Here is a 25,529-nt window from a genome sequence, read left to right on the forward strand (position 1 = left end):
ATTACATTTAGCGACACACTTCAGATCGGATCTCGAGGGTCTTTTGAGTAAAATACCTCATTCAGAATTGATTGAATGTGCAATTGTATTTACAATCAATCCATTATGCTGAATTTCTCTGTGATACCCTTGTGTATATAATGTAAGTTCAAATGTTAATTTTACTTTTAAAGTACTTAAATTGACCCTCTCAGCAAGTAACACAAATGAAAAGTACAAGACACAGCTGTGTTTGTTTTTATGTTTATTCCAAACGGTGGCTCAGGGGGCCATGACTCCCCTTCTCCATACTGCATGAGGACCATAGCATTCTTTGGTGTCTCAATACAAAAGTCAACACATGAATCAACCACTGTGTAGAGAAATCAATGCAGTAAAGTATCAAACCACGCTGGACGGAAATACAGATTACAAAGTGTTGCACTGACCAATACGGAGAGGCCAGCAGCACACACTGGGATAGAAAGGAATCTCTGTGTGATAGACTGAGCTGAGTTGGCCCTATGGCTCTGTAAAAAGCAGACATATTAATCAATCCTTAAAAAGAATTCGTCCAAAATGCAACCTGACACGATTAATGCTTTTCTGAGACTGGGTGTTTCCTGTTAGTGGACGACCGTGAAGTGGATCGAGTCCTGTTCCGCATGGTTCCTGGAGCTCACAGCTGCTAAAGTAAGGTTCTAGTAAACGCTAAGGTCAGGAGTTAAAGACCCAGCTAGCATAACAATGTACGACCACATCAAACTGCAAGGTGCTTTGGATAAAAGCATCTGCTAAATGAATAAAAATGTGCCGTGTCTCTGGTCTGCAGGATGAGGGTCAGATCCCTCCCGAGGTCAGCCGCCATCTTGGTGAGGTCTTGCAGTGGTGATTGCTGAGTGTCCACATATGTACGCTACGTTTAAACGGTGCACATGAAACACACAACTACTGCACATCATCACAAAGAACACATCCGCACCTCCATGCCCCTCCCCTCCCTGCCCATCCCCTCGGTCAGTCTAACTCTCCAGACACAAAAGGATTCACATTCAGCTACTTCAGCAGCAGCAGGAGTTAATTATACACCTCCAGCAGTCAACGTAACTCCTTCAGCAGTCAATGTAACTCCTCCAGGAGTCAATGTAACTCTTACAGGAATCAATGTAACTCCTCCAGGAGTCAATGTAATTCCTCCAGCAGTCAGTGCAACTCTTCAAGGAGTCAGTGTAACTCTTTCAGGAGTCAGTGTAACTCTTTCAGGAGTCAATTGTAACTCTTTTAGGAGTCAATGTAACTCCTCCAGGCGCATTCAGCTCGCCATGAGACCCTCTCCAGCCCGGGTCTGTCCGAGCTTCTAAACACCATTCTGAGCATGGAGCATTGGAGCGTCTCCACGCAGGGCACTCCAGCATCCAGCGTCCAGCCCTCTGCACGGCCACCAGCACCATCAACAGCAGCAACACGGCTGCACAGGTGTTGCCTTCTTTAGGCAGCGGTAGCTCTGGTGCTGAGAGTCTGAGTGTGTGTGTGTGTGTGTGTGTACATGTGTGTGTGTGTGTGTGTGTGTGTGTGACTGTGTGTGTGTGTGTGTGTGCCTGAGTGTGTGCATGTGTGTGTGTGTGTGTGTGTGTGCATGTGTGTGTGTGTGTGTGTAGATGTGTGTACATGTGTGTGTGTGTGTGTGTGTGTGTGTGTGTGTGTCTGAAGCGAGCGCTCTCCCCCTTCACGTGCCTGTCTCTAGGAGATCTTGCAGCTGGTGCGGGCGCAGGAGTGTGCCACGGCCAGTTGGGGGCGCAATATCTTGTTCTTCTTGGAGGCGCCGGGTCTCTTCTTGGTGCTGGCGGCGGGCAGGAGCGAGTACGAGCGGCCGTGCATCATGCGGGCGTTCAGCCCGTTGGCCATGCTGAAGGACTTCAGGTGGCTCTTCAGAGCCAGCGGCAACGGCAGCTTGTCCACCAGGTGCACCGGCGTACAGGACACGATGGAGCGACAACACAGGTCCTGCAGACTCAAGACTGAGAGAGAGAAGGGTAGGGAGATATAGATGGAGAGAGAGAAGGGTAGGGAGATATAGATGGAGAGAGAAGGGTAGGGAGATATAGATGGAGAGAGAGAAGGGTAGGGAGATATAGATGGAGAGAGAAGGGTAGGGATATAAGAGAGATATAGATGGAGAGAGAAGGGTAGAGAGATATAGATGGAGAGAGAAGGGTAGGGAGATATAGATGGAGAGAGAAGGGTAGGGAGATATAGATGGAGAAAGAAGGGTAGGGAGATATAGATGGAGAGAGAGAAGGGTAGGGAGATATAGATGGAGAGAGAAGGGTAGGGAAATATAGATGGAGAGAGAGGAGAGAAAGAGAGAGAGATGGGAGGGGTATAAGAGAGATATAGATGGAGAGAGAGAGAAGGGTAGGGATATAAGAGAGATATAGATGGAGAGAGAGAAGGGTAGGAAGGGGTATAAGAGAGATATAGATGGAGAGAGAGAAGGAGAGAAAGAGAGAGAGATTGGGGGGGAATAGAAAGTGAGGGGGAAAATGACAGAGAGAGAGAGAGAGGGATATAAAGGGAGAGAAGGAAAAGGAGACAGAGAGAGAGAGAGAGAGAGGGCAAAATAGGGTGATAAGATAAAACAGATAGAGAGAATGGAATGGAGGGAGAAGTAGAAAGCCAAAACGAGGGAGAGGTGAGGAACAGAAAAGAGAAACAGAGATGAATCAAGTTGGATAGTTGGAAAGGTAAGACAGGGTCATGGAGAAGAGAGAGGTGGGAAGATGAAAAGGAGTGAGAAACAGAGAGGGAATGGGTGCTTACAACCTCAATCAAGAACATTCCTCGACTGAAAGATTATTTACTTTATGTTGGCAACTGTAATATAAATGCAGATATCCAGACATCAGGAGACAGGAAACAGAAGAGGTGGTATTTTAGTAATAGTACATTATTGTAATGGAACTGTGAGAGCAGGTCATGGGCTTGTACCCAGGCAACACACATACAAATATAAACCATGGTTAGCTGTGTCGCTCTGGATAAAAACATCTGATTCATGAGTAAATGCAAATGTATTCAGAGAGAACACAAGAGCAAAAACAGAGAAGAGCTGGTATGTGGGATTTGACATTCCACCACTAGGTGGTGCTGGAAACTGTCAGTGATGCGGAGAAAGAAAATATTTGTTTTAGTTTGGCTGCAGCCTGCTAGGCCTTTTAGGGTAGATCTGTGGTTTCTGTTCCAACTCAAGGCAAATACTTCTGCAGTGTGCTAAAACTCCTGCTCATATTTATGACCGCCGCGCAGCGAAGCGGCGGTCATATAGGTTTAGTCAGATTTTTTTTTTTTTTTTTTTTTTTCGCATGTCAAAATTTTCGTCAAGGATTCCCGGGACACTGTAAGACCGGGGTACACGAAACTTGGTGGGCATGTAAGCCCACATGGATAGCATGGAACCTCCTGTTTTCGTTTTGATCTGTAGTCCCCCGCTGGACTGGACACCCCAAAAGGAGGGTAGGGCAGATACAGTTTTCTGTGAATATCTCGAGAACCGTAGGGTTTAGGAGGACCATTTTTTTTTGTATATTGATCTCAAAGGGCCATGTCAACCCATTCCATAACCACTCATTTCATGTATAGCGCCACCTAGTTAAACACAAAAAAGTAAAAATTAGGTGTTGTAATCGCAGGTATCTGTGACCTAACATAGTCAAAACTTCACGAAATTGGAAGTGTAGGATCATTATGACACCCTCTGAATGCACGCCAAGTTTCGTAGAATTCCGTTCATGGGAGGCCACACAATAAATTCATTTATGTTACTATACACCAACTGGCCTGTAGGTGGCCGGAGACAGTTTTCTGTGAATATATATCGAGAACCGTAGGGCCTAGGAGGTCCACCTTTTTTTTGTATGTTGGTCTTAAGGGGGCATGTCAACCTATCCCATTACCACTTATTTCATGTATAGCGCCACCTAGTTAAAACTTAAAAAGCACAACATTAGGTGTTTTCATCACAATATCTCTGGCTGACATGGTCAAAACTGCACGAAATTGAAAGTGTAGGATCATTATGACACCCTCCGAATGCATGCCAAGTTTTGTGGACTTTCGTTCATGGGGGGCCTTACAATAAAATAATTTATGTGTACATTTAGTGACCGTACACCAACAAGGATTCCCGGGACACTGAAAGACCGGGGTACACGAAACTTGGTGGGCATGTAACCCCACATGGATAGCATGGAACCATTGCTTTTCGTTTTGATCTGTAGCCCCCCCGCTGGACTGGACCCCCTGAAAGGCGGGTAGGACAGACACAGTTTTCTGTGAATATCTTGAGAACCGTAGGGCCTAGGATGACCAATTTTTTGCGTATGTTTGCCTCCAGGGGTCATGTAAACCCATTCCATATGCACACATGTGCATAAACAGATACACACGCACACACATACATTCACAGTAATCCTACGTATGTCACATACTCACACAGTAGACATATATACGCATGCATGCACATGCACACACACAGGCACATAAACAGGCAAACACACACATGCACGCACACACACCCACCCACACACCCACACACACATAAACATAAACATGTACACGCACACATGCACACAATTCAAGAATTTCTCAGAATTATGAACAGGCAAGATGGGGGTGGGGTTGTATAAAATGTATATTACATGTGAAATCTATGAACTAATCATGTTTTGGTACTTGTTGTCAGATACCAGTGAGAATTGAGTGTGCATAATGCAATTCAGTGAGACAGTTAGAATCATATATGCCTTTCAGCGTGACTTATTTTTGTGGAAAACATGTGCTGGACTGGGCAGCGATCATATTTTGTACCGCTCTGCGGTACATCTAGTTAACACAAGCCTGAGAGGACTTGAGTGTACGTGTGCACACGCACATGCGCGCACGCACACACACACACACACACACACACACCTGTCATGGTGCACACACTAAAACAGCAGTTCCCAAACTTTTCCCCCCGTGTACCACCGCCTACATTCCGACTCGGCTCGCGCACCCCCACCATCCGACACATAAACACATAAAAACGTAACGCATTCTATAACCCCCCCCACGTTGACAATATTTGTCCGTTTCCCGGTTTTAGGTGCGTGCATTTGGTCAGTTAAAAATGTATGAAAAGTAGCCTGCATAGTAGCCTAACTACATCCACATACAATATCTTACAATAGGCCTACAACAACGCCTGACAAGGATGTATTGGTTTGGACAACATTAGGCTATACAGCCTAGAAAGGCTAAACTTAGGCTACCTTTAGTTTGTTAAATATAAAGCCTAGCTTAATGTTACCTTTCTTGCCCATCTGAAATAACTCCTAGCTTTGCTCCTTCCCTCCTTTCTGTTTTCAAAAACCTGTTATATCCGCGAAACTTTCCCCCCACGGACCATCCAACGCATTCAAAAGTAACGCATTCTATTAGCTATTTTAGGCGTCATGTTTAATAAGCTGCCCTTTTTTTGATGAACACATACAGAGTTTATAAATGATATCCTTTAATTTCATGTTTCCATATCATTATGACCTGATTCGAAATTATGTATTTATTCAAGAATTAATTACAAAAGATTTAAAATGTTCATTTTACACCTGTCCGCCATAGCCCTTTGCATCTCGCGTACCCACTGGAAGCAGCGGGGGTACGCGTACCACAGTTTGGAAATCTCTGCACTAAAACAAATGCAGAGAAGAGTAATTCCTGCCTCTGTTTAACGTTGTGCCACAGATCAAATCTCTCCTCATGCAGCACATCCACACAGGAATGCTCAACAAATTCAAACAATGAAAGTCGTCTTGATGAGAGAGAGAGAGAGAGAGAGAGAGAGAGAGAGAATGATCGCGGCTAAAGGGGAGGCCCATTAGAAGGCTCCAGCAGATCTCCAGGAGAGGACTGCATGGGTCTGACCGACTGAGGAGATTGTGATTGCTGTGATTGCTGTGATTGCTGTGTGTGTGTGTGTGTGTGTGTGTGTCTGTAGTTAGTGTGTGTGTGTGTGTGTGTGTGTGTGTGTGAGGTTAGTGTGTGTGTGTGTGTGTGTGTGTGTGTGTGTGTGTGTCTATGTGTGTGGGTGGGTGCTGAGAGTCTGCTGAGAGTCGTGTGAGATTCCTGAGAGCTGTCAGATGAGCTAGAAACCAGCCTGTAAGAGAGAGAGAAAGAGAGAGAGAGAGAGAGAGAGAGAGAGAGAGAGAGAGAGAGGAGGGAGAGAAAGAGAGAGCAAATGATAAAATGAGAGTGAGAGAAAGCACTAGTACAATCGAATAAGGATTAGAAACAGTCTGTCTAGTTTGAGAGTGTGTGACATTGTGTCTAGTGTAAGAATGTGTGATATTGTGTGTGGAGTGTGAGAGTGTGTGAGAGTGTGAGGACTTATATTGTTTCTAGTGTGAGAGTGTGTGATATTGTGTCTAGTGTGAGAGTGTGTGATATTGTGTGTGGAGTGTGAGAGTGTGTGAGGACTTATATTGTGTCTAGTGTGAGAGTGTGTGATATTGTGTCTAGTGTGAGAGTGTGTGATATTGTGTCTAGTGTGAGATATTGTGTCTAGTGTGTGAGTGTATGATATTGTGTCTGGTGTGATAATGTGTGTGGAGTGTGAGAGTATGAGGACTGATATTGGGTGTGGTGAGAGAGTGTGTGAGAATATGTGATGTGTGTGTGTGTAGTGTGTGGTGTGAGAATGTGTGATATTGTGTGTAGTGAATGTGAAAGTGACTGATATTGAGAAAATCTGAGCTGAGTCTGAGACTATGAGAGAAGCCTGTAAGAGAGTACAGAGAGTTGCCCCTAGAGTTGCCCCTCACCACACCACACAGAGCCCATGCCCCTAGAGTTGCCCCTCACCACAGAGCCCATGCCCCTAGAGTTGCCCCTCACCACACCACACAGAGCCCATGCCCCTAGAGTTGCCCCTCAATTCACCACACAGAGCCCCTGACCCTAGAGTTGCCCCTTAAATCACCACACAGAGCCCCTGCCCCTAGAGTTGCCCCTCACCACACCACACAGAGCCCCTGCCCCTAGAGTTGCCCCTCACCACAGAGCCTCTGCCCCTAGAGTTGCCCCTCACCACACCACACAGAGCCCCTGCCCCTAGAGTTGCCCCTCACCACAGAGCCCCTGCCCCTAGAGTTGCCCCTCACCACACCACACAGAGCCCATGCCCCTAGAGTTGCCCCTCACCACAGAGCCCATGCCCCTAGAGTTGCCCCTCACCACAGAGCCCATGCCCCTAGAGTTGCCCCTCACCACAGAGCCCATGCCACTAGAGTTGCCCCTCACCACACCACACAGAGCCCATGCCCCTAGAGTTGCCCGTCACCACACCACACAGAGCCCCTGCCCCTAGAGTTGCCCCTTAAATCACCACACAGAGCCCCTGCCCCTAGAGTTGCCCCTCACCACAGAGCCCATGCCCCTAGAGTTGCCCCTCAATTCACCACACAGAGCCCATGCCCCTAGAGTTGCACCTCACCACAGAGCCCCTGCCCCTAGAGTTGCCCCTCACCACATCAGATTGAGCTCATGCCCCTAGAGTTGCCCCTCACCACAGAGCCCCTGCCCCTAGAGTTGCCCCTCACCACACCACACAGAGCCCCTGCCCCTAGAGTTGCCCCTCACCACACCACACAGAGCCAATGCCCCTAGAGTTGCCCCTCACCACAGAGCCCCTGCCCCTAGAGTTGCCCCTCACCACATCAGATTGAGCTCATGCCCCTAGAGTTGCCCCTCACCACAGAGCCCATGCCCCTAGAGTTGCCCCTCACCACAGAGCCCCTGCCCCTAGAGTTGCCCCTCACCACACCACACAGAGCCAGTGCCCTTAGAGTTGCCCCTCACCACATCAGATTGAGCTCATGCTACTAGAGTTGTGCCTCACCACATCAGCGAGTGGACTGATGTTGCGAGCAAAAACTCTAAAAGGGCTCCGCATATAGGCACTGACGTGAGTGCACCAATACTTTCTTTCCCTTGCCGTACACATCAGCGCCAAAATGTTCAACTGACGAACATTCCATAAACAATGGGTTGTATTGAGCGGTGAATAGAACTGAATCGTAATCTACATGGAGGCAGCGAAAGAATTGGGCAGTGGTGTGCCAGGTTATATTGAAAACGAGTATGCCGCAGTCATGGCGGTATTCTGTCGAGATGAGCTAACTTGTCGAGATGAGCTACCGTAGCACAAATCAATAGCATTTCGTGATCATGATGAATATGATGCTGTTCTGCAAGCTAAATTGTTTCTACGATCAACACACTATTACTAAATGTTTGATAGAATAATTCCAGGTGGTACATGACAGAACTACGGAACACATATTTCAAAACGGAGAGGTGAAATACACAAACCTGAATATGTCCGTTTTTTGTAATATGTTTTTTTCTTAGCTTAGCGATGCGTTTTCGATTGACAGACGTGAACTAGTAAATATTGTACATTGAGGTGGCACAAAATTAAAGTAAATGTACTTCTAACAGTCATTGTGAGTTTTCTTTTCCACTGTGCTGGCACGGTAGCATAACTTGACAGGTAGCCTGGGGCCTATCTGCAGAGGCCTAATTAGCGTAAAGAGACGGTCCTATCCAAGCTCACCTTTGCTGGGCCTCCAGAGTCTCTGCATGCCGTGGCGCGTGAGCACAATCCGCGCCAGCTCCGTGAACGACTCCGTGATGTTGAAGTTGCACAGGGGGCTGACCTCGAAGAAGGTCACGCCCAGGCGCTCGGCGTACACCTGAGCGTGCTCCGTGGTCACCTGCCGCTTGTAGGCCAGGTGCAGGCGGTTCCCCACCAGGATCTTGGGCACACCTGGAGCATGCTGGGTAGTGGACACACGCATGGATGCACGCACGCACGCACGCACGCACGCACACACGCACACACACACACACACACAAAGACAGACATGTACACAAAGGAGGAACTCAGGCTGTTTGCATGCTCAGGCTGTTTACATTTTCAAAAATATTTACCATAAAAAACCTACAACACATCCTAACATTTTGGAAAGACAAAATGATCAGGCAGTGAAACTTTAGGTGCTTGAAATTAGAGGTCAGTCAAAACGGTTATCACTTGTAACACAGGCTGTCTAATGTTTAAAACATTGCATTGTGCATTCACAAAGAAATCTTGCACTTGCACAATCATTGGTTCAAAAAACAAATTTTCTGTGAAATACCATTGAAACATAACTATAGATCACCCACACACAAGCAACCGATAGTTTCACTGTGTGTCATTGTTCGTACAATCATTACAGTAAATATTGTAGAACAAAATAGGTGATACAGGTTTCATTATGGTACTACATGTAAATACATCTCTGTAAAAGTACTGCAGTAGTAGAGAGAATACTACAGACACAGTGGAATCATTGAACAAAGTTTGTAATATATTGATGCAAAACACTACAGTACAATCACAACATAGGTTTATTTGAATCAAAGCAAAAATAATTAGCTATGAAATAGAAAATAAAAAATAAATAAATAAATAAATAAAATAAAAGACAGTACTGTAAAACTAATTGGTGACAATGAATCTCATTACAGTATCTTGAAACTTTCATAATTTGCAGTAAACATGGAAGATTGTCTGTTTCCATACCACTATGCATTAAGAGTAATGCAACATTTACTTATCATTTTGAGCAGTTATATCAATTGATAGTTAGATCTTTGTAAGGAAATGAATAGACACCACTCATTTGAAATGTAATGTGTGAATTGCCTTTTGAAATAGTAGTACTTTGATGTTAGGTTGTGTCATATTGAACAGGTGATTTTTGTTGAATGAACAAATGATCTAAGTTGTATGTGTATTGTATCCAAGCAATTGAGAAAAGGGTTAGAGTTTTGAAAAAATTACATTTTGATCATTGCTTGTGAGTTTTGTGTCTAGAGTTGTGAAATATGACATCAAGGTTCTAAAAATGGTAACACAGTGATTGTAAAAAACTGTATTTTCAGTTATGTACTGTATGCATTTCACTGTACAGTAGTTTACTGTAAGTGCAGGAGGTGTCAGTAATGTATCTAGATATCTAGATAGATAGATAGATAGATAGATAGATAGATACTTTATTGATCCCCAAGGGGAAATTCAAGTGAGGTTGAAAAATCTCTGTGAGGTTTCAGTAATGTAATGTAATGTATGTCTAGAGGTTTCAGTAATGTATGTCTAGAGGTTTCAGTAATGTAATGTATGTCTAGAGGTTTCAGTAATGTAATGTATGTCTAGAGGTTTCAGTAATGTAATGTATGTCTAGAGGTTTCAGTAATGTATGTCTGTGTGGTTTCAGTAATGTATGTCTAGAGGTTTCAGTAATGTATGTCTGTGTGGTTTCAGTAATGTATGTCTATGTGGTTTCAGTAATGTATGTCTAGAGGTTTCAGTAATGTATGTCTATGTGGTTTCAGTAATGTATGTCTAGAGGTTTCAGTAATGTATGTCTATGTGGTTTCAGTGATGTATGTCGTTGAGGTTTCAGTGATGTATGTCGTTGAGGTTTCAGTAATGTATGTCTAGAGGTTTCAGTAATGTATGTCGTTGAGGTTTCAGTAATGTATGTCGTTGAGGTTTCAGTAATGTATGTCTATGTGGTTTCAGTAATGTATGTCTAGAGGTTTCAGTAATGTATGTCTATGTGGTTTCAGTAATGTATGTCTTTGTGGTTTCAGTAATGTATGTCTTTGTGGTTTCAATGATGTATGTCTATGTGGTTTCAGTGATGTATGTCGTTGAGGTTTCAGTGATGTATGTCGTTGAGGTTTCAGTGATGTATGTCGTTGAGGTTTCAGTAATGTATGTCGTTGAGGTTTCAGTAATGTATGTCGTTGAGGTTTCAGTAATGTATGTCTAGAGGTTTCAGTAATGTATGTCTAGAGGTTTCAGTGATGTATGTCTTTGAGGTTTCAGTAATGTATGTCGTTGAGGTTTCAGTAATGTATGTCTATGTGGTTTCAGTAATGTATGTCTAGAGGTTTCAGTAATGTATGTCTAGAGGTTTCAGTAATGTATGTCTATGTGGTTTATGTATCTATATGAGTTTCCTGAGGCTCAGTGGGCGATCGCACCACTGATATTGCTGGTGATTTCCTCTTTCCACATACTTCACTTCTGAGTACTGAGCACAGTTCACTTTTCTCAGAATTTCACAATATCAAAACAACCTTCTATTTGGATTCTTGTCCTGCGCTCACTGCTACTTCAGCAGGCTTACAGCAAATCTGTTTGGCATTGTTAATTATGGTGACTTTTTCATCCATAATCAGGCTTTAACGGGTTAATCAGGTTATTACCTCATCAATCTCTTTGATCCATCTATCAATGCCATCAAATGACCAGCGATTAGTGATGTCATACACCAGGATTACTCCCTGCAAACAGAAATGAATATTCAGGTTTCAAACATGTATCAAGAAAACAAACGACACACACACACCCCACTTGACACACACACACACACCATCTCAGAAGAATGCTTAAATAACAGGAAGGAAGTTGATGCCTTCAATGAACATAGTGTCACACTCAGTCCCACCGTGACTTGAGACTCTGCCATGCTGCCGTGAGAAAATGTCCAGAAATTAGACTACACTTTAGCTGTTAAATATCTACTCGGGTTGTTGTTGTCCGTCAGTGTACACTTTAAAGAAATGTAGACATTTACCAGGATGATATTTTTTACAGTCTATGGGATGATCTAAGTTATTTTGGGTTACTTTTGTACATGACCTCTGAGGTCAACCTCCCTTAGGGAGTTTGAAGTAATAACAGCTTTTCTTTATCGTGACAGCTCTTTTATTTTAATTTTTATGTAATCAAGAATATCCTGTTTTAAGTCTTTATCTGGGACAGACTTGTTGCTCTCATTTAAGATCATGTCTTTCCTGGAGTCTGACCATAGGGCCTGTGTCTTCATAACAGCTGTGTATACTACCGATTCCTTTCTTTGGCTTTATTAATATTCACCCTTATTAAGCCCCGCCCATTTTTTAAAATTCCACGTTGTCTTTAAACTTCCGGTCGGCTAGCTACGTCTAGTTAGCTTCATTGGGATAACACGGCAGAAGAGGATAGAGAGGCTAACTTACAGAACAGCCGCTCCAAAGTCTGTTTTTTCCTAACTTCAGATAGGAAAGCTGTATAACAGAAATGTCTTAAGTCACCAAAATCCTAAATAAACGTTCCTAACTTTAGGATGACCCATAATATATGATGCCAGTCATCTCGATAGAGCTCTGCTATCTCAATGTATCGCAATGGATGTACTGTTCAATCGGAAGTTCGGAGACAATGTGGGCAAAGCTAGAGCCCCCATGTTTGCGCGCGGAATAAGGTGAATAGGACAGTGAAGAGTGAAAAAGGAAGTTAGTGGGAGAGAGAGATGGCGATCGGGAAATGGCCGCAGGTTGGATTTGAACCTGGGTCCCCGTGGGCACTTGGACCCGTACATGGTATGAACGCTGTAGCCTGTTGTGCCACAGCGCCCCCCCCCCCCCCCTGATTCCTTTCTAACCACAACAGAAGCATAGTGGGCAAGTGCTGCTCTGTTCCAGACTGTTCAAATGGTGTGCACATACCATATCACAATAAAAGACACTGTTCTGTATTCTTTTTTCATATGCACTAAGAGTGCTGTTATCACTCTGTTATCCTATCGAGGTTATCCTGCCAGCCTGCTCTCATGTTGAGCCAGATATTACTTTAGTATTTCATGTGAACAAAGAGATGACATGGTCGTCGCTCTAACAAGGTTACTCAGGTGATGTGCACACACCTGTGCTCCTCGTGAGTATGATCGGAAGATGGTGCAGAATCTTCCCTGGCCAGAAGTGTCCCTGTAAGAAAAACACACACACACACACAGATTCTAATTTCACACACACATGGTAGCAGACACACAACAGTAGAGAAATATAGTACAGTTTCACCACACTCAACACATGCACCCCCCTCCCCCACACACACACCCCTGCCCTGTCATGCACTTGATCATCCTTAAGCACACTATGTTGATATTTGATTTAGTTTTTATAGTATTTTTAGTATTTAGTATTTTAGTATCATGTTTATCTTCTACTGTCTCTATTGTACAGTGGAGTTTTTCTTATATGTATATTACTTTTTCTGCTGTAAGTGCATGTTGTGTGTGATGTCTGTATGCTACTGAGACCTTAAATTTCCCCTTGGGGATCAATAAAGTATCTATCTATCTATCTATCTAGCTATCACACACACACACCCACACACACACACCACACAAATATCTGACACACACCTGCATAAATAAGATCTATTTACAGTAGTGAACAGTTAGTGGACATCCAAAATGACCCCAAGAGCAGCTACTTTTGGCCTGGCGCTAGACTAACATCTGGCCCAGATACATCCTACATCTGCTCCAGAACCAGCCCTTGCCTGCTCCAGAGTTAGCTGCTATCTGACAGCCGGGATACACCACGTACCCAATTAAAGCATTCCGTTTGCAAAGGGTAAAACTAGTTTTAGAAGACAGGTCTAATTTCTTTGAATGTATACGCCACTATTGCATCTCATGTAGCCAGTTCCATTATAGTAGATTATAGTTGCTAATGGTTGCAGCATGTGCTCTGCGAACGGAATGCTTCAGTTACGTACCTGTGGTAACCTCCCTGTGAGTCTTAATCAAAGCACAGGTGTGTGATGTGATGTGGGCTTGTTTTTTGGTGCATATCCAGATCAAAGCTAATGTACTGTTCTCATTACCATCATATGTGATGTGACAGAATCTCAGTGATGTGTAATGGTGTAAAGGCGCTCGCAATCTCACACACACACACACACACACACACACAGACACGCACGCACACAAACATGCACACCCACACACACACACACAAATGCACACACACACACACACACACACACACACACAACTGCACACTCTCTGACACACACACACACACACACACACACACACACACACACACACACAAATCAGGAAATCTTGGAGGAGAGGCTATCTGATGGTGAACGGGAAATGAGAAAGATCTGGATCAAATAGCTTGTGTGTTGGTAGCCAGTTTGGGTTGCCATGGGAAACAGCTGGCTGAGGTTCTGTTTGGGTTTGCTCAGTAACACAGGACTAATCCAGCCGTGGTCTCTACTCAGGAATGGTGTGGAACCACACGGTCGGGCTGAGGACAAGCAGTCAGATCTGTGAGGAGGGGCTTTGTGGGGCTTTTTGCCTTCATTCATATAGGACACTGAAGAGTGACAGGAAGCGAGTGGGAGAGAGAGGTGGTGATCGGAAAACGACCACAGGTCAGACCTAAAACTGGGTCACCATGGGCACACAGACAGGCTATGGACGCCGTAGCCATTTACGTCACAGTGCCCTCCGTGGGAAGTATTTCGGAATGATTTGAAAACAGCTGGTCTTGTAGCCCTGGACTACAAGGTCTCAGATATACACAACGGGGTCTGTGTGGAGTGTGTCCAAACTGACACGGTATGGATGAGAGACAAGTTACTAGTGTGTGTATTCCTCCTACGCATTTGATAGAGAAGTGAAGTGTGTGCGTCCGTGTTTATGAGAGTCAAAATAAATGTTGTGGGTAAGACGGAATGTGTGCACTACAGAGAGACACACATGTTTGTGTGCAAGTGTACTGTATGTGCGTGTGACCTTACCAGAGCTGAAGTTTTACCCGCCTCCCATCCAGTAGAATAGTGGTGGTCTTGTAATCGATTCCTGTGAAGAGAGAAAAACATTTTCATGAAGAGAAACAGAATGAAAAAGATGTATACACATAAATATATATATACATACACGTGTGTGTGTGTGTGTCTGTGTTTTTGTTTGTATGTATCTGTGTGTGTGTGTGTGTGTGCGCATGTTTGTATGTGTGTGTGTGTGTGTGTGTGGGTGTGTGTGTGTGTGTGCGTGTGCGGCTTGTGTGTGTGTGAGTGTGTGTTTGTGTGTGTGTGTGTGAGCTTGTGCATGTGTGTGTGTGTGTGAGAGTTTGTGTTTGTGTGTGTGTGTGTGTGTGTGTGTTTATGTTTGTGTGCATGTGAGACGGCAGCCTCCCCCTGAGCCGGTTGTCGTGGTAACTCTTGCTGGCAGATGGAGATGGGGTGTGTGAAGTGATGGATGGAGAGTGACAAGCACTGGAGGAGATACTGTACATGTGCATGATAAACACATCACTAATTCATACCATACACACACACACAAAAATTCAAATTCTGCTCTGTACTCTAAATCACACACAAATCAACACACACACACACACATACACCTGCACACTAGAGATGCACCAATATGGAATTTTAGGGCCGATAACGATAAGCGATATTTATTGGTCTGTTGTGGCCGATACCGATACAATAACCGATAATGTTACTCTTGAAAAAATGTGAAAAGTGAATTGGGGACAGCATTTACTGTAATAAGCATCATGTAATTACAGTAATTTTACCTACCACCAATGAGGGACAGAAACTCAAAATAGTACTCAGCCAACAAAATACCAGTAGCCTAGGCCTATGCATGGCTCCTTTACTGTAAGTGAACCTGACGTCAGTGAGTTGCGAGTGAGTGGCAACAGTGTATGGATCATTTTCATATCAATGGAGTAAACGCTCGATGCAGATGAGCTGCTACTGTGTAAGCTGGGGAAAAGCTATAGCGACCAAATCAGAGGTTGTGAGGGAAAATTATGTTTAGTTTCAACTGCGGGTAACTGAATAAAGCTGCAACTTCTCGAACTGTACCTTGTGTCCGTCTACTCTGTTGCGCACAACCTCCTGCAACCGAAATGAAAAGGGGTTAGCCACGAAGATTTGAATAACTTATGATCATGACCTGTCTAGAACTGAAGCAGGAATGGTTAACATATTTCTCGGTAATAATACAAAACCCAAGCGAACGAAATGCAAATATAACGAAGAGTTTGATTCATTTTTTTCCCCCGACTAGCAAAGAGCAAACACACCAGCACAAGAAGGCTCTACGTAGGCTGATCTCCGCTCTGCTTACGTTAAACGGAGGATCATTAACGAGAGGATTTTGGGCTGCACAGATTCAGCGCAGATCCACATATCTTGTTAGAATGGTAAAATACATCCACACCGCTGACATTAGTTTGAGGATGAAGTATAGCCAACCAAGCTCAAGTAGCACACACACACACACACACACAAACGCCTTCACATAATTCCCAAGCTGTTGCACACATGCCTGCTGTTACATCACTGCGTATGAGTCATGTTCTGCCCTTCAGTAGAGCTGACTGGAGGACACGTCCCTTTCTCTCTGTGTGTGTGTGTGTGTGTGTGTGTATGTGTGTGTGGGCTCCCTGATTCATACTCAACACATCTAACTCTGCTCCCTCCATTCCTACACACTCATAACAGTGCGTGTGTGTGTGTGTGTGTGTGTGTGTGAGTGTGTCTGTGCGTGTCTGAGTGTGTGTGTGTGTGTGTATCCTCAATTTCTACATGCTCATAGGAGCTTTCTCACTCTGTTCCACCAGTTTCTCAGAAATGCTCCTTATAGTTTTCCACTGAATAACAATAAACACTGCAGGATCCATCTACCCAGTCACAAGCTGATGAATGATTCTGTTCTAATTATTATCTTTGCGCCTCTCCCGGTCTGAAGAACCGGACAGGACAGAGGAACAATGCTCTGGAATGTTGGAGCTCACGTCTATAGAGAGGTGGTCCAGACATACGTAGGCAGATGTGTTCAAACTATCTGTTTATCTGTGAATGTCTGAGCCTGGGTGTATAAGTATGGTTATATCTCTATGTGTCTATGAATGTGTTTACGGAACAGAGCAACATTGAATTATGTGCTGGTGCTTGTAAGTTTTCAGATTTCCTGGTAGATTAAAGTCTCTCTCTCTCTCTCTCTCTGTGTGTGTGTTTGTGTGGGAGAGAGAGAGAGAGAGAGTGTTAGTTTGTGAATGTGTTTGTTAGCATTTGCCGTGACCATATATATTTGTGTGTGTGTGTGTGTGTGTGTGTGTTTGTGTGTGTTAGCACTAGTGTCTGAGAGAGTGTACCTTTATCAAATGTCAAATGCTCTGGAGGAGACTATTTCCTGCTCAGTGTGGGAGGTGGTTCATTTTACTGAACATCACCCTGCTTTAAAATCTGCCCTTAAACCATTAGTCATAACACACACACACACACACACACACACACACACACACACACGCACACACACACTACAACATAAAGCCCGAAGCCCCACTAATCTCCCTTCTCTCAGTTGTCTCTTGTTTAGAAAGCGTATTTGAAATCTCACAGCCCAACTTTCCCTGTTTTCATGTCTTAGGCGATTCAAGTAATGCTGCACTATTCGCTGGTTGCTGAATAGAGTGTATTGGAGGTGGAATCTGGGGCGTGAACTTTAACCCTGTTTCCCTTCCTGTGTGATGAGACTGAGTAATACACAAACCAGAGCAATCATCTATACCACACAGTCAGCTACTGCTCTCCAGATGGGTAGAGACCTGAACAGCCATCCTTTAGAACTGGAGCCACCTCTCTTCTGATGGTAGTCTAAAACCACATCCACCTCTCGCCTGATGGTAAAACCACATCCATGTCTCTCCTGATGGAATAGACCTGACACACACACACACACACACACACACACACACACACACACACACACACACACACACACAGAGAAAGCCAGAGTTACTCTCTGATCTCTGAAATTGGGTTGAGAGATATTAATTCATATTCCATGTCACAGACAGACAGGGGGTGGGGTCAGGTATGCACCAGTAGACTGTGATGGTGGGCTACGGGGTTATAGTCATTCACATTTTGAACACACACACACACATACAGAGAGAGAGAGAGAGAGAGAGAGAGACAGAGAGAAAGAAAGAAAGAAAGAAAGAAAGAGAGAGAGAGAGAGAGAGAGGGCACGGAGGAAGAGGCCAGATCCCCTGTGGGATGTGTGTAAGAGAGAGTGTGTGTGGTGTGTGGTGTGTGGTGTGTGGTGTGTGGGGTGTGGGGTGTGGGGGGGCTATATTTGACCAGCGGCCACTGCTGATTCCCTCTGATTCTCTTTCAACAGGCCAGAGGAATGGAGATCATATCAAGAGAAGGAGGACAGCTCCCCGATGAGCAAACAGTCACAATCACACACACACACACACACACACACACACACACACACAAGCGCACACACACACAAGCATACACACACAGAAGCGCACACACACACAAGCGCACACACACACACACACACACACACACACACACACACACACACACACACACACACACACACACACACAAGCATACACACATACATACACATACACAAAACATAGTGCCTGACGGTGATGATTAAATGAACACATACTCATACCTGCACACTACAAACACACACACACACACACACTACATACACACACACACACACTACATATACAAACATGCTTCCACAGACACACTCCATTATGTGGCCTCAGTAAACTGTCTGTCAGTGTGTGGAGGTGCTGCCCCCTATTTGAGTGTCATTCTTAAAGGACAATTCCGACGCAAAATGAACCAAGGGGTTACAGTAATAACACATGTGTACCGAGTTCGTCCGTTCTCTGGGATATGTTTTCATGCTAATCAAACGTGACCAGTTTTACCACAAACCGCTAATTAGCGTTTAACGCTAGTCTTTGGGGCACACGCAAAGTAAAAAGAAATCGCTATTTCTATACCACTAACAAGGCTCAAAATAGCACCACACTTCCACGGTAACATAATGAGGGGCCCTACATGTAAACCGAAGCATTGAGAACTTTGTAAGTGTACAGACAGTTTATTAAAAAGATAGTTAAAAATAGTACCGTTCACGTATACAGACTAGCGCCATCTTGGGCAAACAGTCACGTGACAATTCAGCTCACGTTGCACGACGTTGGACTGGAGCAACGCAAGCTGATCTGTCACGTGACTGTTTTTCCAAGATGGCGCCCGCTTGCATACGTGAACGGTACTGTTTCTAAACTATCTATAGTTTCTCTACTATTTATATATTTTAATAAACGGTCTGTACACTTACAAAGTTCTCAATGCTTCGGTTCACATGTGTTATTAACCCCTAGGTTCATTTTGCACCGGAATTGTCCTTTAAGGTCATCCCTGGATATTGGTCATGGGCAGTATGTGTGTGTGTGTGTGTGTGTGTGTGTGTGTGTGTGTGTGTGTGTGTGTGTGTGTGTATGCTATGTATATGTGCTGGGAAGTGGGAACAACAACAAATTTGTGCACATGAGGTCATGGTACATTCCACATGCACATCCCCAATACTAACAACCCCCCCCCCCCCACACACACACACACACACACACATTTTCCTTTATTTATAGCACTTCAGCTGATCAGTAAGGAATGTCCTGGCTGGCCAGAGAGCGTTCTTAAGACTTGTTTACCTGCCTGCTTTGATGGCATTTCCAAACACATGTACATGTATTATTGAGCCCCTTACGTAAGAGCCTATCACATCGGCCGCACCACAACACTGCTCCCCTTAGTGGCTGCCTGCCTAGACTCCTTTTAAGGAGCACACAGCCTGAAGAGAGGGCTTACACTAAAGGAGAGGCCAAACACACACACACACACAAGTACACACACACACACACACACACACACACACACACACACGTCACACACACACACACACACATTAGCTCAAACACACAGTTATGTCCACATTTTATACACATACACACACACACACCTCACATGATTTCACTCATACATAGATCACACACAGAGTTGATTGTTTTATGGTGGGAAAACACATACAAGTCCAGCATTAACACACAGCCTACAAATTCATGTCAACAGCATCCACACAAGAAACACACTGTTCAATACAAACGCAGACACTCATGACAACATAAAACATGACACATGATGGTAATGGTGTAGAGGGACGGACACACACACACACGCACACGCACACGCACACGCACGCACACGCACACATACACGTGCACTCACAGTTCCTGCACATGCCACACACTCTTCTGATTCATTCTCACAGCAGACAGTGTCAGTGTCACAGCTCCCCAGCGTGTGTGACGGAGTGTGATGCTGATGTCTCCGCCAGAGCCAGATGGAGCTCAGACAGCAGCTAACTCCGTGTGAGATCTGGCCCTGATAGGACCCTGATACGGCCCTGATACGGCCCTGATACAGCCCTGATACAGCCCTGATAGCACCCTGATACGGCCCTGATGTGGCCCTGATGTGACCCTGATAGCACCCTGATACGGCCCTGATGTGGCCCTGATAGCACCCTGATACGGCCCTGATACGACCCTGATACAGCCCTGATAGCACCCTGATACAGTCCTGATACGGCCCTGATGTGGCCCTGATACGGCCCTGATGTGGCCCTGATAGCGCCCTGATACAGTCCTGATGTGGCCCTGATACAGTCCTGATGTGGCCCTGATATGGCCCTGATAGCACCCTGATATAGTCCTGATTTGACTCTGATATAGTCCTGATGTGGCCCTGATATGACCCTGACATAGTCCTGATTTGGCTCTGATCTGGTCCTGATGGCTTCTGCCTAAGTCCAGGCCAGATCAGTCACAGAAAGCCCTTATTCAGCCAGATTAACTGCTGGCCACAGCCTATCAGGAGTAAGTAAACACGGCCCTCATGGGTTTGGCATCCGGAGATATATGATGACTATATATCTGCACTGGACTGGCAATCACACTGAACACCAGCGTTTTATACACGTTGATGCAATTCTAAAATGTTAAACTACCATCTCTTTGGCAGATGGGGGGGTGGGGGGTGGGGGGGTAGGCAATGTCACACAGGTGATGAGCTATATTCAGATCGTCCCTAAACAACCCTTTCTGATGCACTTTGACCCTCGCACAACAGGTTGCCCATGACAGCTGATCTTTTTACAAGGGGGTGCAGTGGCTATGAAAACCAGATCTCTGTGTTCCGATTTCTAAATTAAACTTTAAAGGTGTACGTGTGTGTGAGTGTGTGTTCCATGTGTAATCCATTTGTAATCCATGTGTGACTAATTTATGGATGTGTGTGTGTGGCAGGCACTGGTTTCACTCAGGACTCTAGTAAAGAGCGCAGCAGAGGGCTGAGGTCCTACTACACTCTGGACACTGGATCCAGACCTCTGAACGCACATCGCTGAGGTCACACTGGGAAAAAACCAGTTTGAGAGACCCCATCATGCAGCTCACTATGCAATGCACCACACAATAGAACACAGTAACAGGGAGGCCACAACGGGTACGTAGCTGAATCGTTCTGTTTGTGGTGCGTCTGCTGCAACAATTAGCTTCCACTGTAATCAATGAAATTGGCTACACCAGATGTGATAGGGGCACAGACGTTCCAAAAAATTAGACCAGTCTTCTAAAATTATTGATATGCTACGTGAATGGAACGCTTCAGCTTAGTGCCTGGTGTAACCTCAATAGAGCAATAAACAGAGAGAAATAGAAGCGGTACCTCAACAGCTTTTGGAGTAAAGGATTTCTATTATGATTTAGGTGAACACCAAGTAGCCTAACAGACCTCAGATATGATGCCGTGCTCGGGACAGAGTCTGCTCAATACGGGCACCAGTCCAGAGGCTAAAGGAATTGACCTTTTGCAAAGTCCTGGGCCCTCAGTTACAGTTGGTACACCCATCAAGCAGCCCTCTGATTGGTCAGAGACTGCATGTCAATCAAACTCCTGGCGAAAGGTAATTTGTTGTGGGTTTCTGTATCTTCTGAAGATATCGGACAGCAGAGGAGACCTGGCCAAGTGGACTCGCATCGTATCTGGGCCAGATAAAGCCAACTGTCAGCCAGGTTAAGATCAGTCAGAGTCAGATCAGAATTAGCACAAGGCCTGATTTGGGCCAGAGTATTTAAACCAGCCAGATCAGAGCCATTTCAGAGCCAGAAGTGGGCCATATCAACCAGGTAACCTGCTCTGACTGGAGCCCTTTCCAACACCAGGGCCACCCGAACTGAGCTGAATCTATAGTATGGGGTATGGCCAGGAGCCTTTCTCTGACTGAATACCTCTTGAACACCAGCGCCCATTTGTTTGACCCGAGTGTGAAGCCCTGCACGCCACTAACCAGGTCCACTCCGACTGATCTGTGACTGTGTCTGAAGCCTGTCCATCAGGCCCTCCCCAGTGTTGAGGAGTCCGCAGATACGTGTCCTATAAATACTCCACTGGCTTACTTACTAACAGCAGTGGTTCTTAAACTTTTCGTCTGGCGACCCCCACAAAAACATGGGCCAAGTGTCGCCATCCTCTTTCTCTCCAACCGGTGAATTTTCATTTTGAAATGTTGCGAGATGGGCATTGGAAGCAGAGGCAGAAAATCTTTTCTCTCATAGGCAGGCTATGTCAACACCAAAGGCACTGATGTCAACGGCAGCCTTTGACAATCTGATGTATTACATCCAAAGGATAACTAGCACTCATCTAATGTTTAACTGGAATATAATGTCTTTAATTCAGACTACAAATCATTTCGCGACCCCTCCGATATGGTAGGCGACCCTGGGGGTCCAGCACATAGCAGGAAAGTTGTTCTGCACCTCACAGGGAGATTTATGCAACTCAGACATGGAGTGAAATTTCATTTCATCATGAAACCACACTACACTGCTCAAAAAAATTAAGGGAACACTAACAGTTTTCCACAATTGTTAAAACACATTTTTTTAAACCTTCCACCCTTTTCTCCATTCTCAAACAACATTCACAGAATATCTGAGTTCTTGCAAAATAAAACACTCACCTCAAAACTTTTACTTGTGCTCAGAACCAAACAGTGTCAGAGTACCGATCCAGTGTATGATTGAAGTGTTCCCTTAATTTTTTTGAGCAGTAGCCTATATTATGTAATTACTGCCGTCCTGTTGCTAGTCTGGCTACTGGTTAATGCTTTGTTTTGGCCTCCCATGATTTCTAAAAACAGGCCCAATACTCTGTAATTAATATCAGAAACTGGTTGGTATCTGTGTCAAGTTGACACGGGTGGTTTTTATTTTTATTTTGTCTTTCATTAGCGTTTCAGGCTTGTTTATCTATGTACACACTTCCACCATATCTAACTTATTATTTTAGCCTATGATAGCAAAGACAGTATTGGTTCTAATCAACCAATTTATCTCTGGATGTTTTCACAGAGACGGACAGTATTACACAGGTTTCCTGTGGAGTTGACACCTGTAACCACTGAACCACACTAAAGTACCATCTAGTTTGTCTGACGAGGCACTAAAGCACGGTAAAGCGCTTCCAAATCCCTCGTGCCAGGTTACATGCAGGTGCGTTACATAAACAGATCAAACGCCATGAAATCACCCCATTGTTATGTGAAGCTTTGAGAAACCAAATCACCAAACAAAAAAGTGGGTTAACTGGCAGCTCGGCATCGCTTGCTTTTCTGTGTACTGGAACTTGTTGCTGTATTGATTGATTCCCACAGAGACAGTCGATGATGAACCCGACCATCATTCGAAAGCTTAGCCTGATAAACTAGCCTGTAATGCATGTCGATGGCGATGACTCACCCATGTTGTATCCGTACGGAGACTCTCTTGCTCCATCCTGAAGGCTCGACAAGATCTCCCCCTTCCCCACATCGCTGTCTCCGACCAACAGGAATTTGAGCAGAAAGTCGTATGCTTTAGCCGGGCTCGATCGATGGTTCATCCTGAGAGATGCCTCGCTGCGATGTCCCATTCTGATGCTCCCTTCCTAGTATGATCCCAGCACTTAAGTCTGCGGCACAGTCCTGGCATTCATGGCTGCTGTTATGATGTTATCGATCACGCAGCCCCGATAAACAAGAGACAAGCGATTCTACTTCATCCGCGGAGGAAAACGAAGGCTCCTCACAAAACTCAACACACACAAAGACGAGGTTGAACAATGATGCCGATTCCCACTGAATTAGCTGAAGCCCAAGGTAGCACCGGGAGTGGGCTCAACTGCATCTTTCACACAAGTCTGCTTCTTCACATGATATTAAAAATACCCACTTTGATGTCCCCGTGAGCTCAGATGACAGCTTCTTTACGGTGCTCGCGGTGCGGATTCCAGGAACTGAGCTCGCTCGCAGTGACACCGCACAAAGGCATGGGATATCACGGCCACCAGTATGGAAAAGCGCAATTACGCACCACGAAAGCCTTTCCAAAATCCCACTGAGCCCACCAATGCATTTGTTGTGATTTTGCGGGGGCCACGCTGTGCCTTTCGACAGACTTCTTGCGACTCCTCTCTTCTCGACACCTCACTCACCACCCTTATCTCATCCTACCCCCCTCCCCACCTCGTGGATCTGTCCGTCCGCGGGTTGGCTCCGCGCGGGGTTGCTAGGGCAGCTCCGTCTCCCGAATCGCCGCTGGGGATGTCCGTCTGCAGCCGCGCGTGGCCATTCGGCAAAGACGAAGGGGAAGGTGTGGTTTACAGAGTTGACAGCTTGCTGCCAACTCGAGGCGCTGACCACGGAACGGCCCCTCTTCTTTGCGGCGGTAAATGTGGTTAACGTCAGGGAGAGTTACACTGACTGTAGGTCAGTCCGGGCCTGTACGTTTAGCGGATCCTGACTGAAAGCAACGTGGTCCGGTTTGTTGTTGTTTTCTAAAGGATGACGTAGTGTGTTATGCAGTCTAGGAATTTGCAGTAATTTTCACTAGATGGTATTATTTGATGAATGCGATGAGTGCATGCGCTCTTCAGGATATCTCACCGTAAGTTGACGCTTAATAATGACATAGTGCCACATGTGGAGGGAATATATAATTACCACAAATTACTATGTAGGCCACAATTCCCACAATCACAACTAAACTATTATCTTCAACAGATAGGCCTAAGGGATCGACCTCTTCTGTGATGATGAGCGTAAGCAAAAGTGATAAAGACTGTTATGGACCACACAACACTTGGTTCGTGCATATCTGCTTATCATGCATAGTTCAATAAACCCATTTCATGAATATCTGCCGTCAAAGGCTTCCTTGTGGTCCGGCTATCAGTCAGCTGGTGGAGGCACGACTCCTGCATCAGTCGCAAGGCGCTTAGAGATGGCGCGATGTTGTCTCACTGCGGAAGTGTTGTTTAATTCTGTTGAGATCGGCCAAAGGGTTACATAAGCGCCAGCAGAAGCAGGCTCCAACTGAGCGGTTGCGTAATTGCCAAACAAGAGGCAGACACATGATTCACTAGGCATGCCACACCACCAACATCGAGCGCCCAAAACAGAGTAGCTCTTCATAAATCATTATGCTTTTCCACATACGCTGATTTCAGACAGCACAAAGATATATGCAATCTGGAATTCGTTTAAAATGGTTAACTGTTTTCTGCTGCAAGTTCGATGCTTTCAAATAGACTGCTGACCTCTAGTGGTCAACAAGACGTCATTATTTTATGTGCTCTAACAGAGATAAACCAATGCATCCAT

General features: G+C 45.1%; 1 protein-coding gene across 1 annotated transcript; it reads right to left on the reverse strand.

The window, feature by feature from the left end:
* Positions 1-231: 231 nt before the first annotated feature.
* rab40b (RAB40B, member RAS oncogene family) lies at positions 232-24,967 on the reverse strand. The gene is made up of 6 exons (XM_076264811.1): positions 23,629-24,967; positions 14,714-14,774; positions 12,819-12,879; positions 11,338-11,415; positions 8,630-8,852; positions 232-1,997 (listed from the first exon to the last, which is right to left on the reverse strand). Exons 1-6 carry the CDS (start codon positions 23,798-23,800, stop codon positions 1,720-1,722), a joined length of 873 nt encoding a protein of 290 aa, XP_076120926.1. The 5' UTR covers positions 23,801-24,967; the 3' UTR covers positions 232-1,719.
* Between the last annotated feature and the right edge of the window lie 562 nt (positions 24,968-25,529).

This window comes from Alosa pseudoharengus, unplaced genomic scaffold (assembly GCF_046254945.1).
Source record: "Alosa pseudoharengus isolate Yale_2024_CS ecotype anadromous, Long Island Sound unplaced genomic scaffold, YU_APseudo_1.1 YU_APseudo_1.1_scf_4, whole genome shotgun sequence".
Lineage (NCBI taxonomy): Eukaryota > Metazoa > Chordata > Actinopteri > Clupeiformes > Clupeidae > Alosa > Alosa pseudoharengus.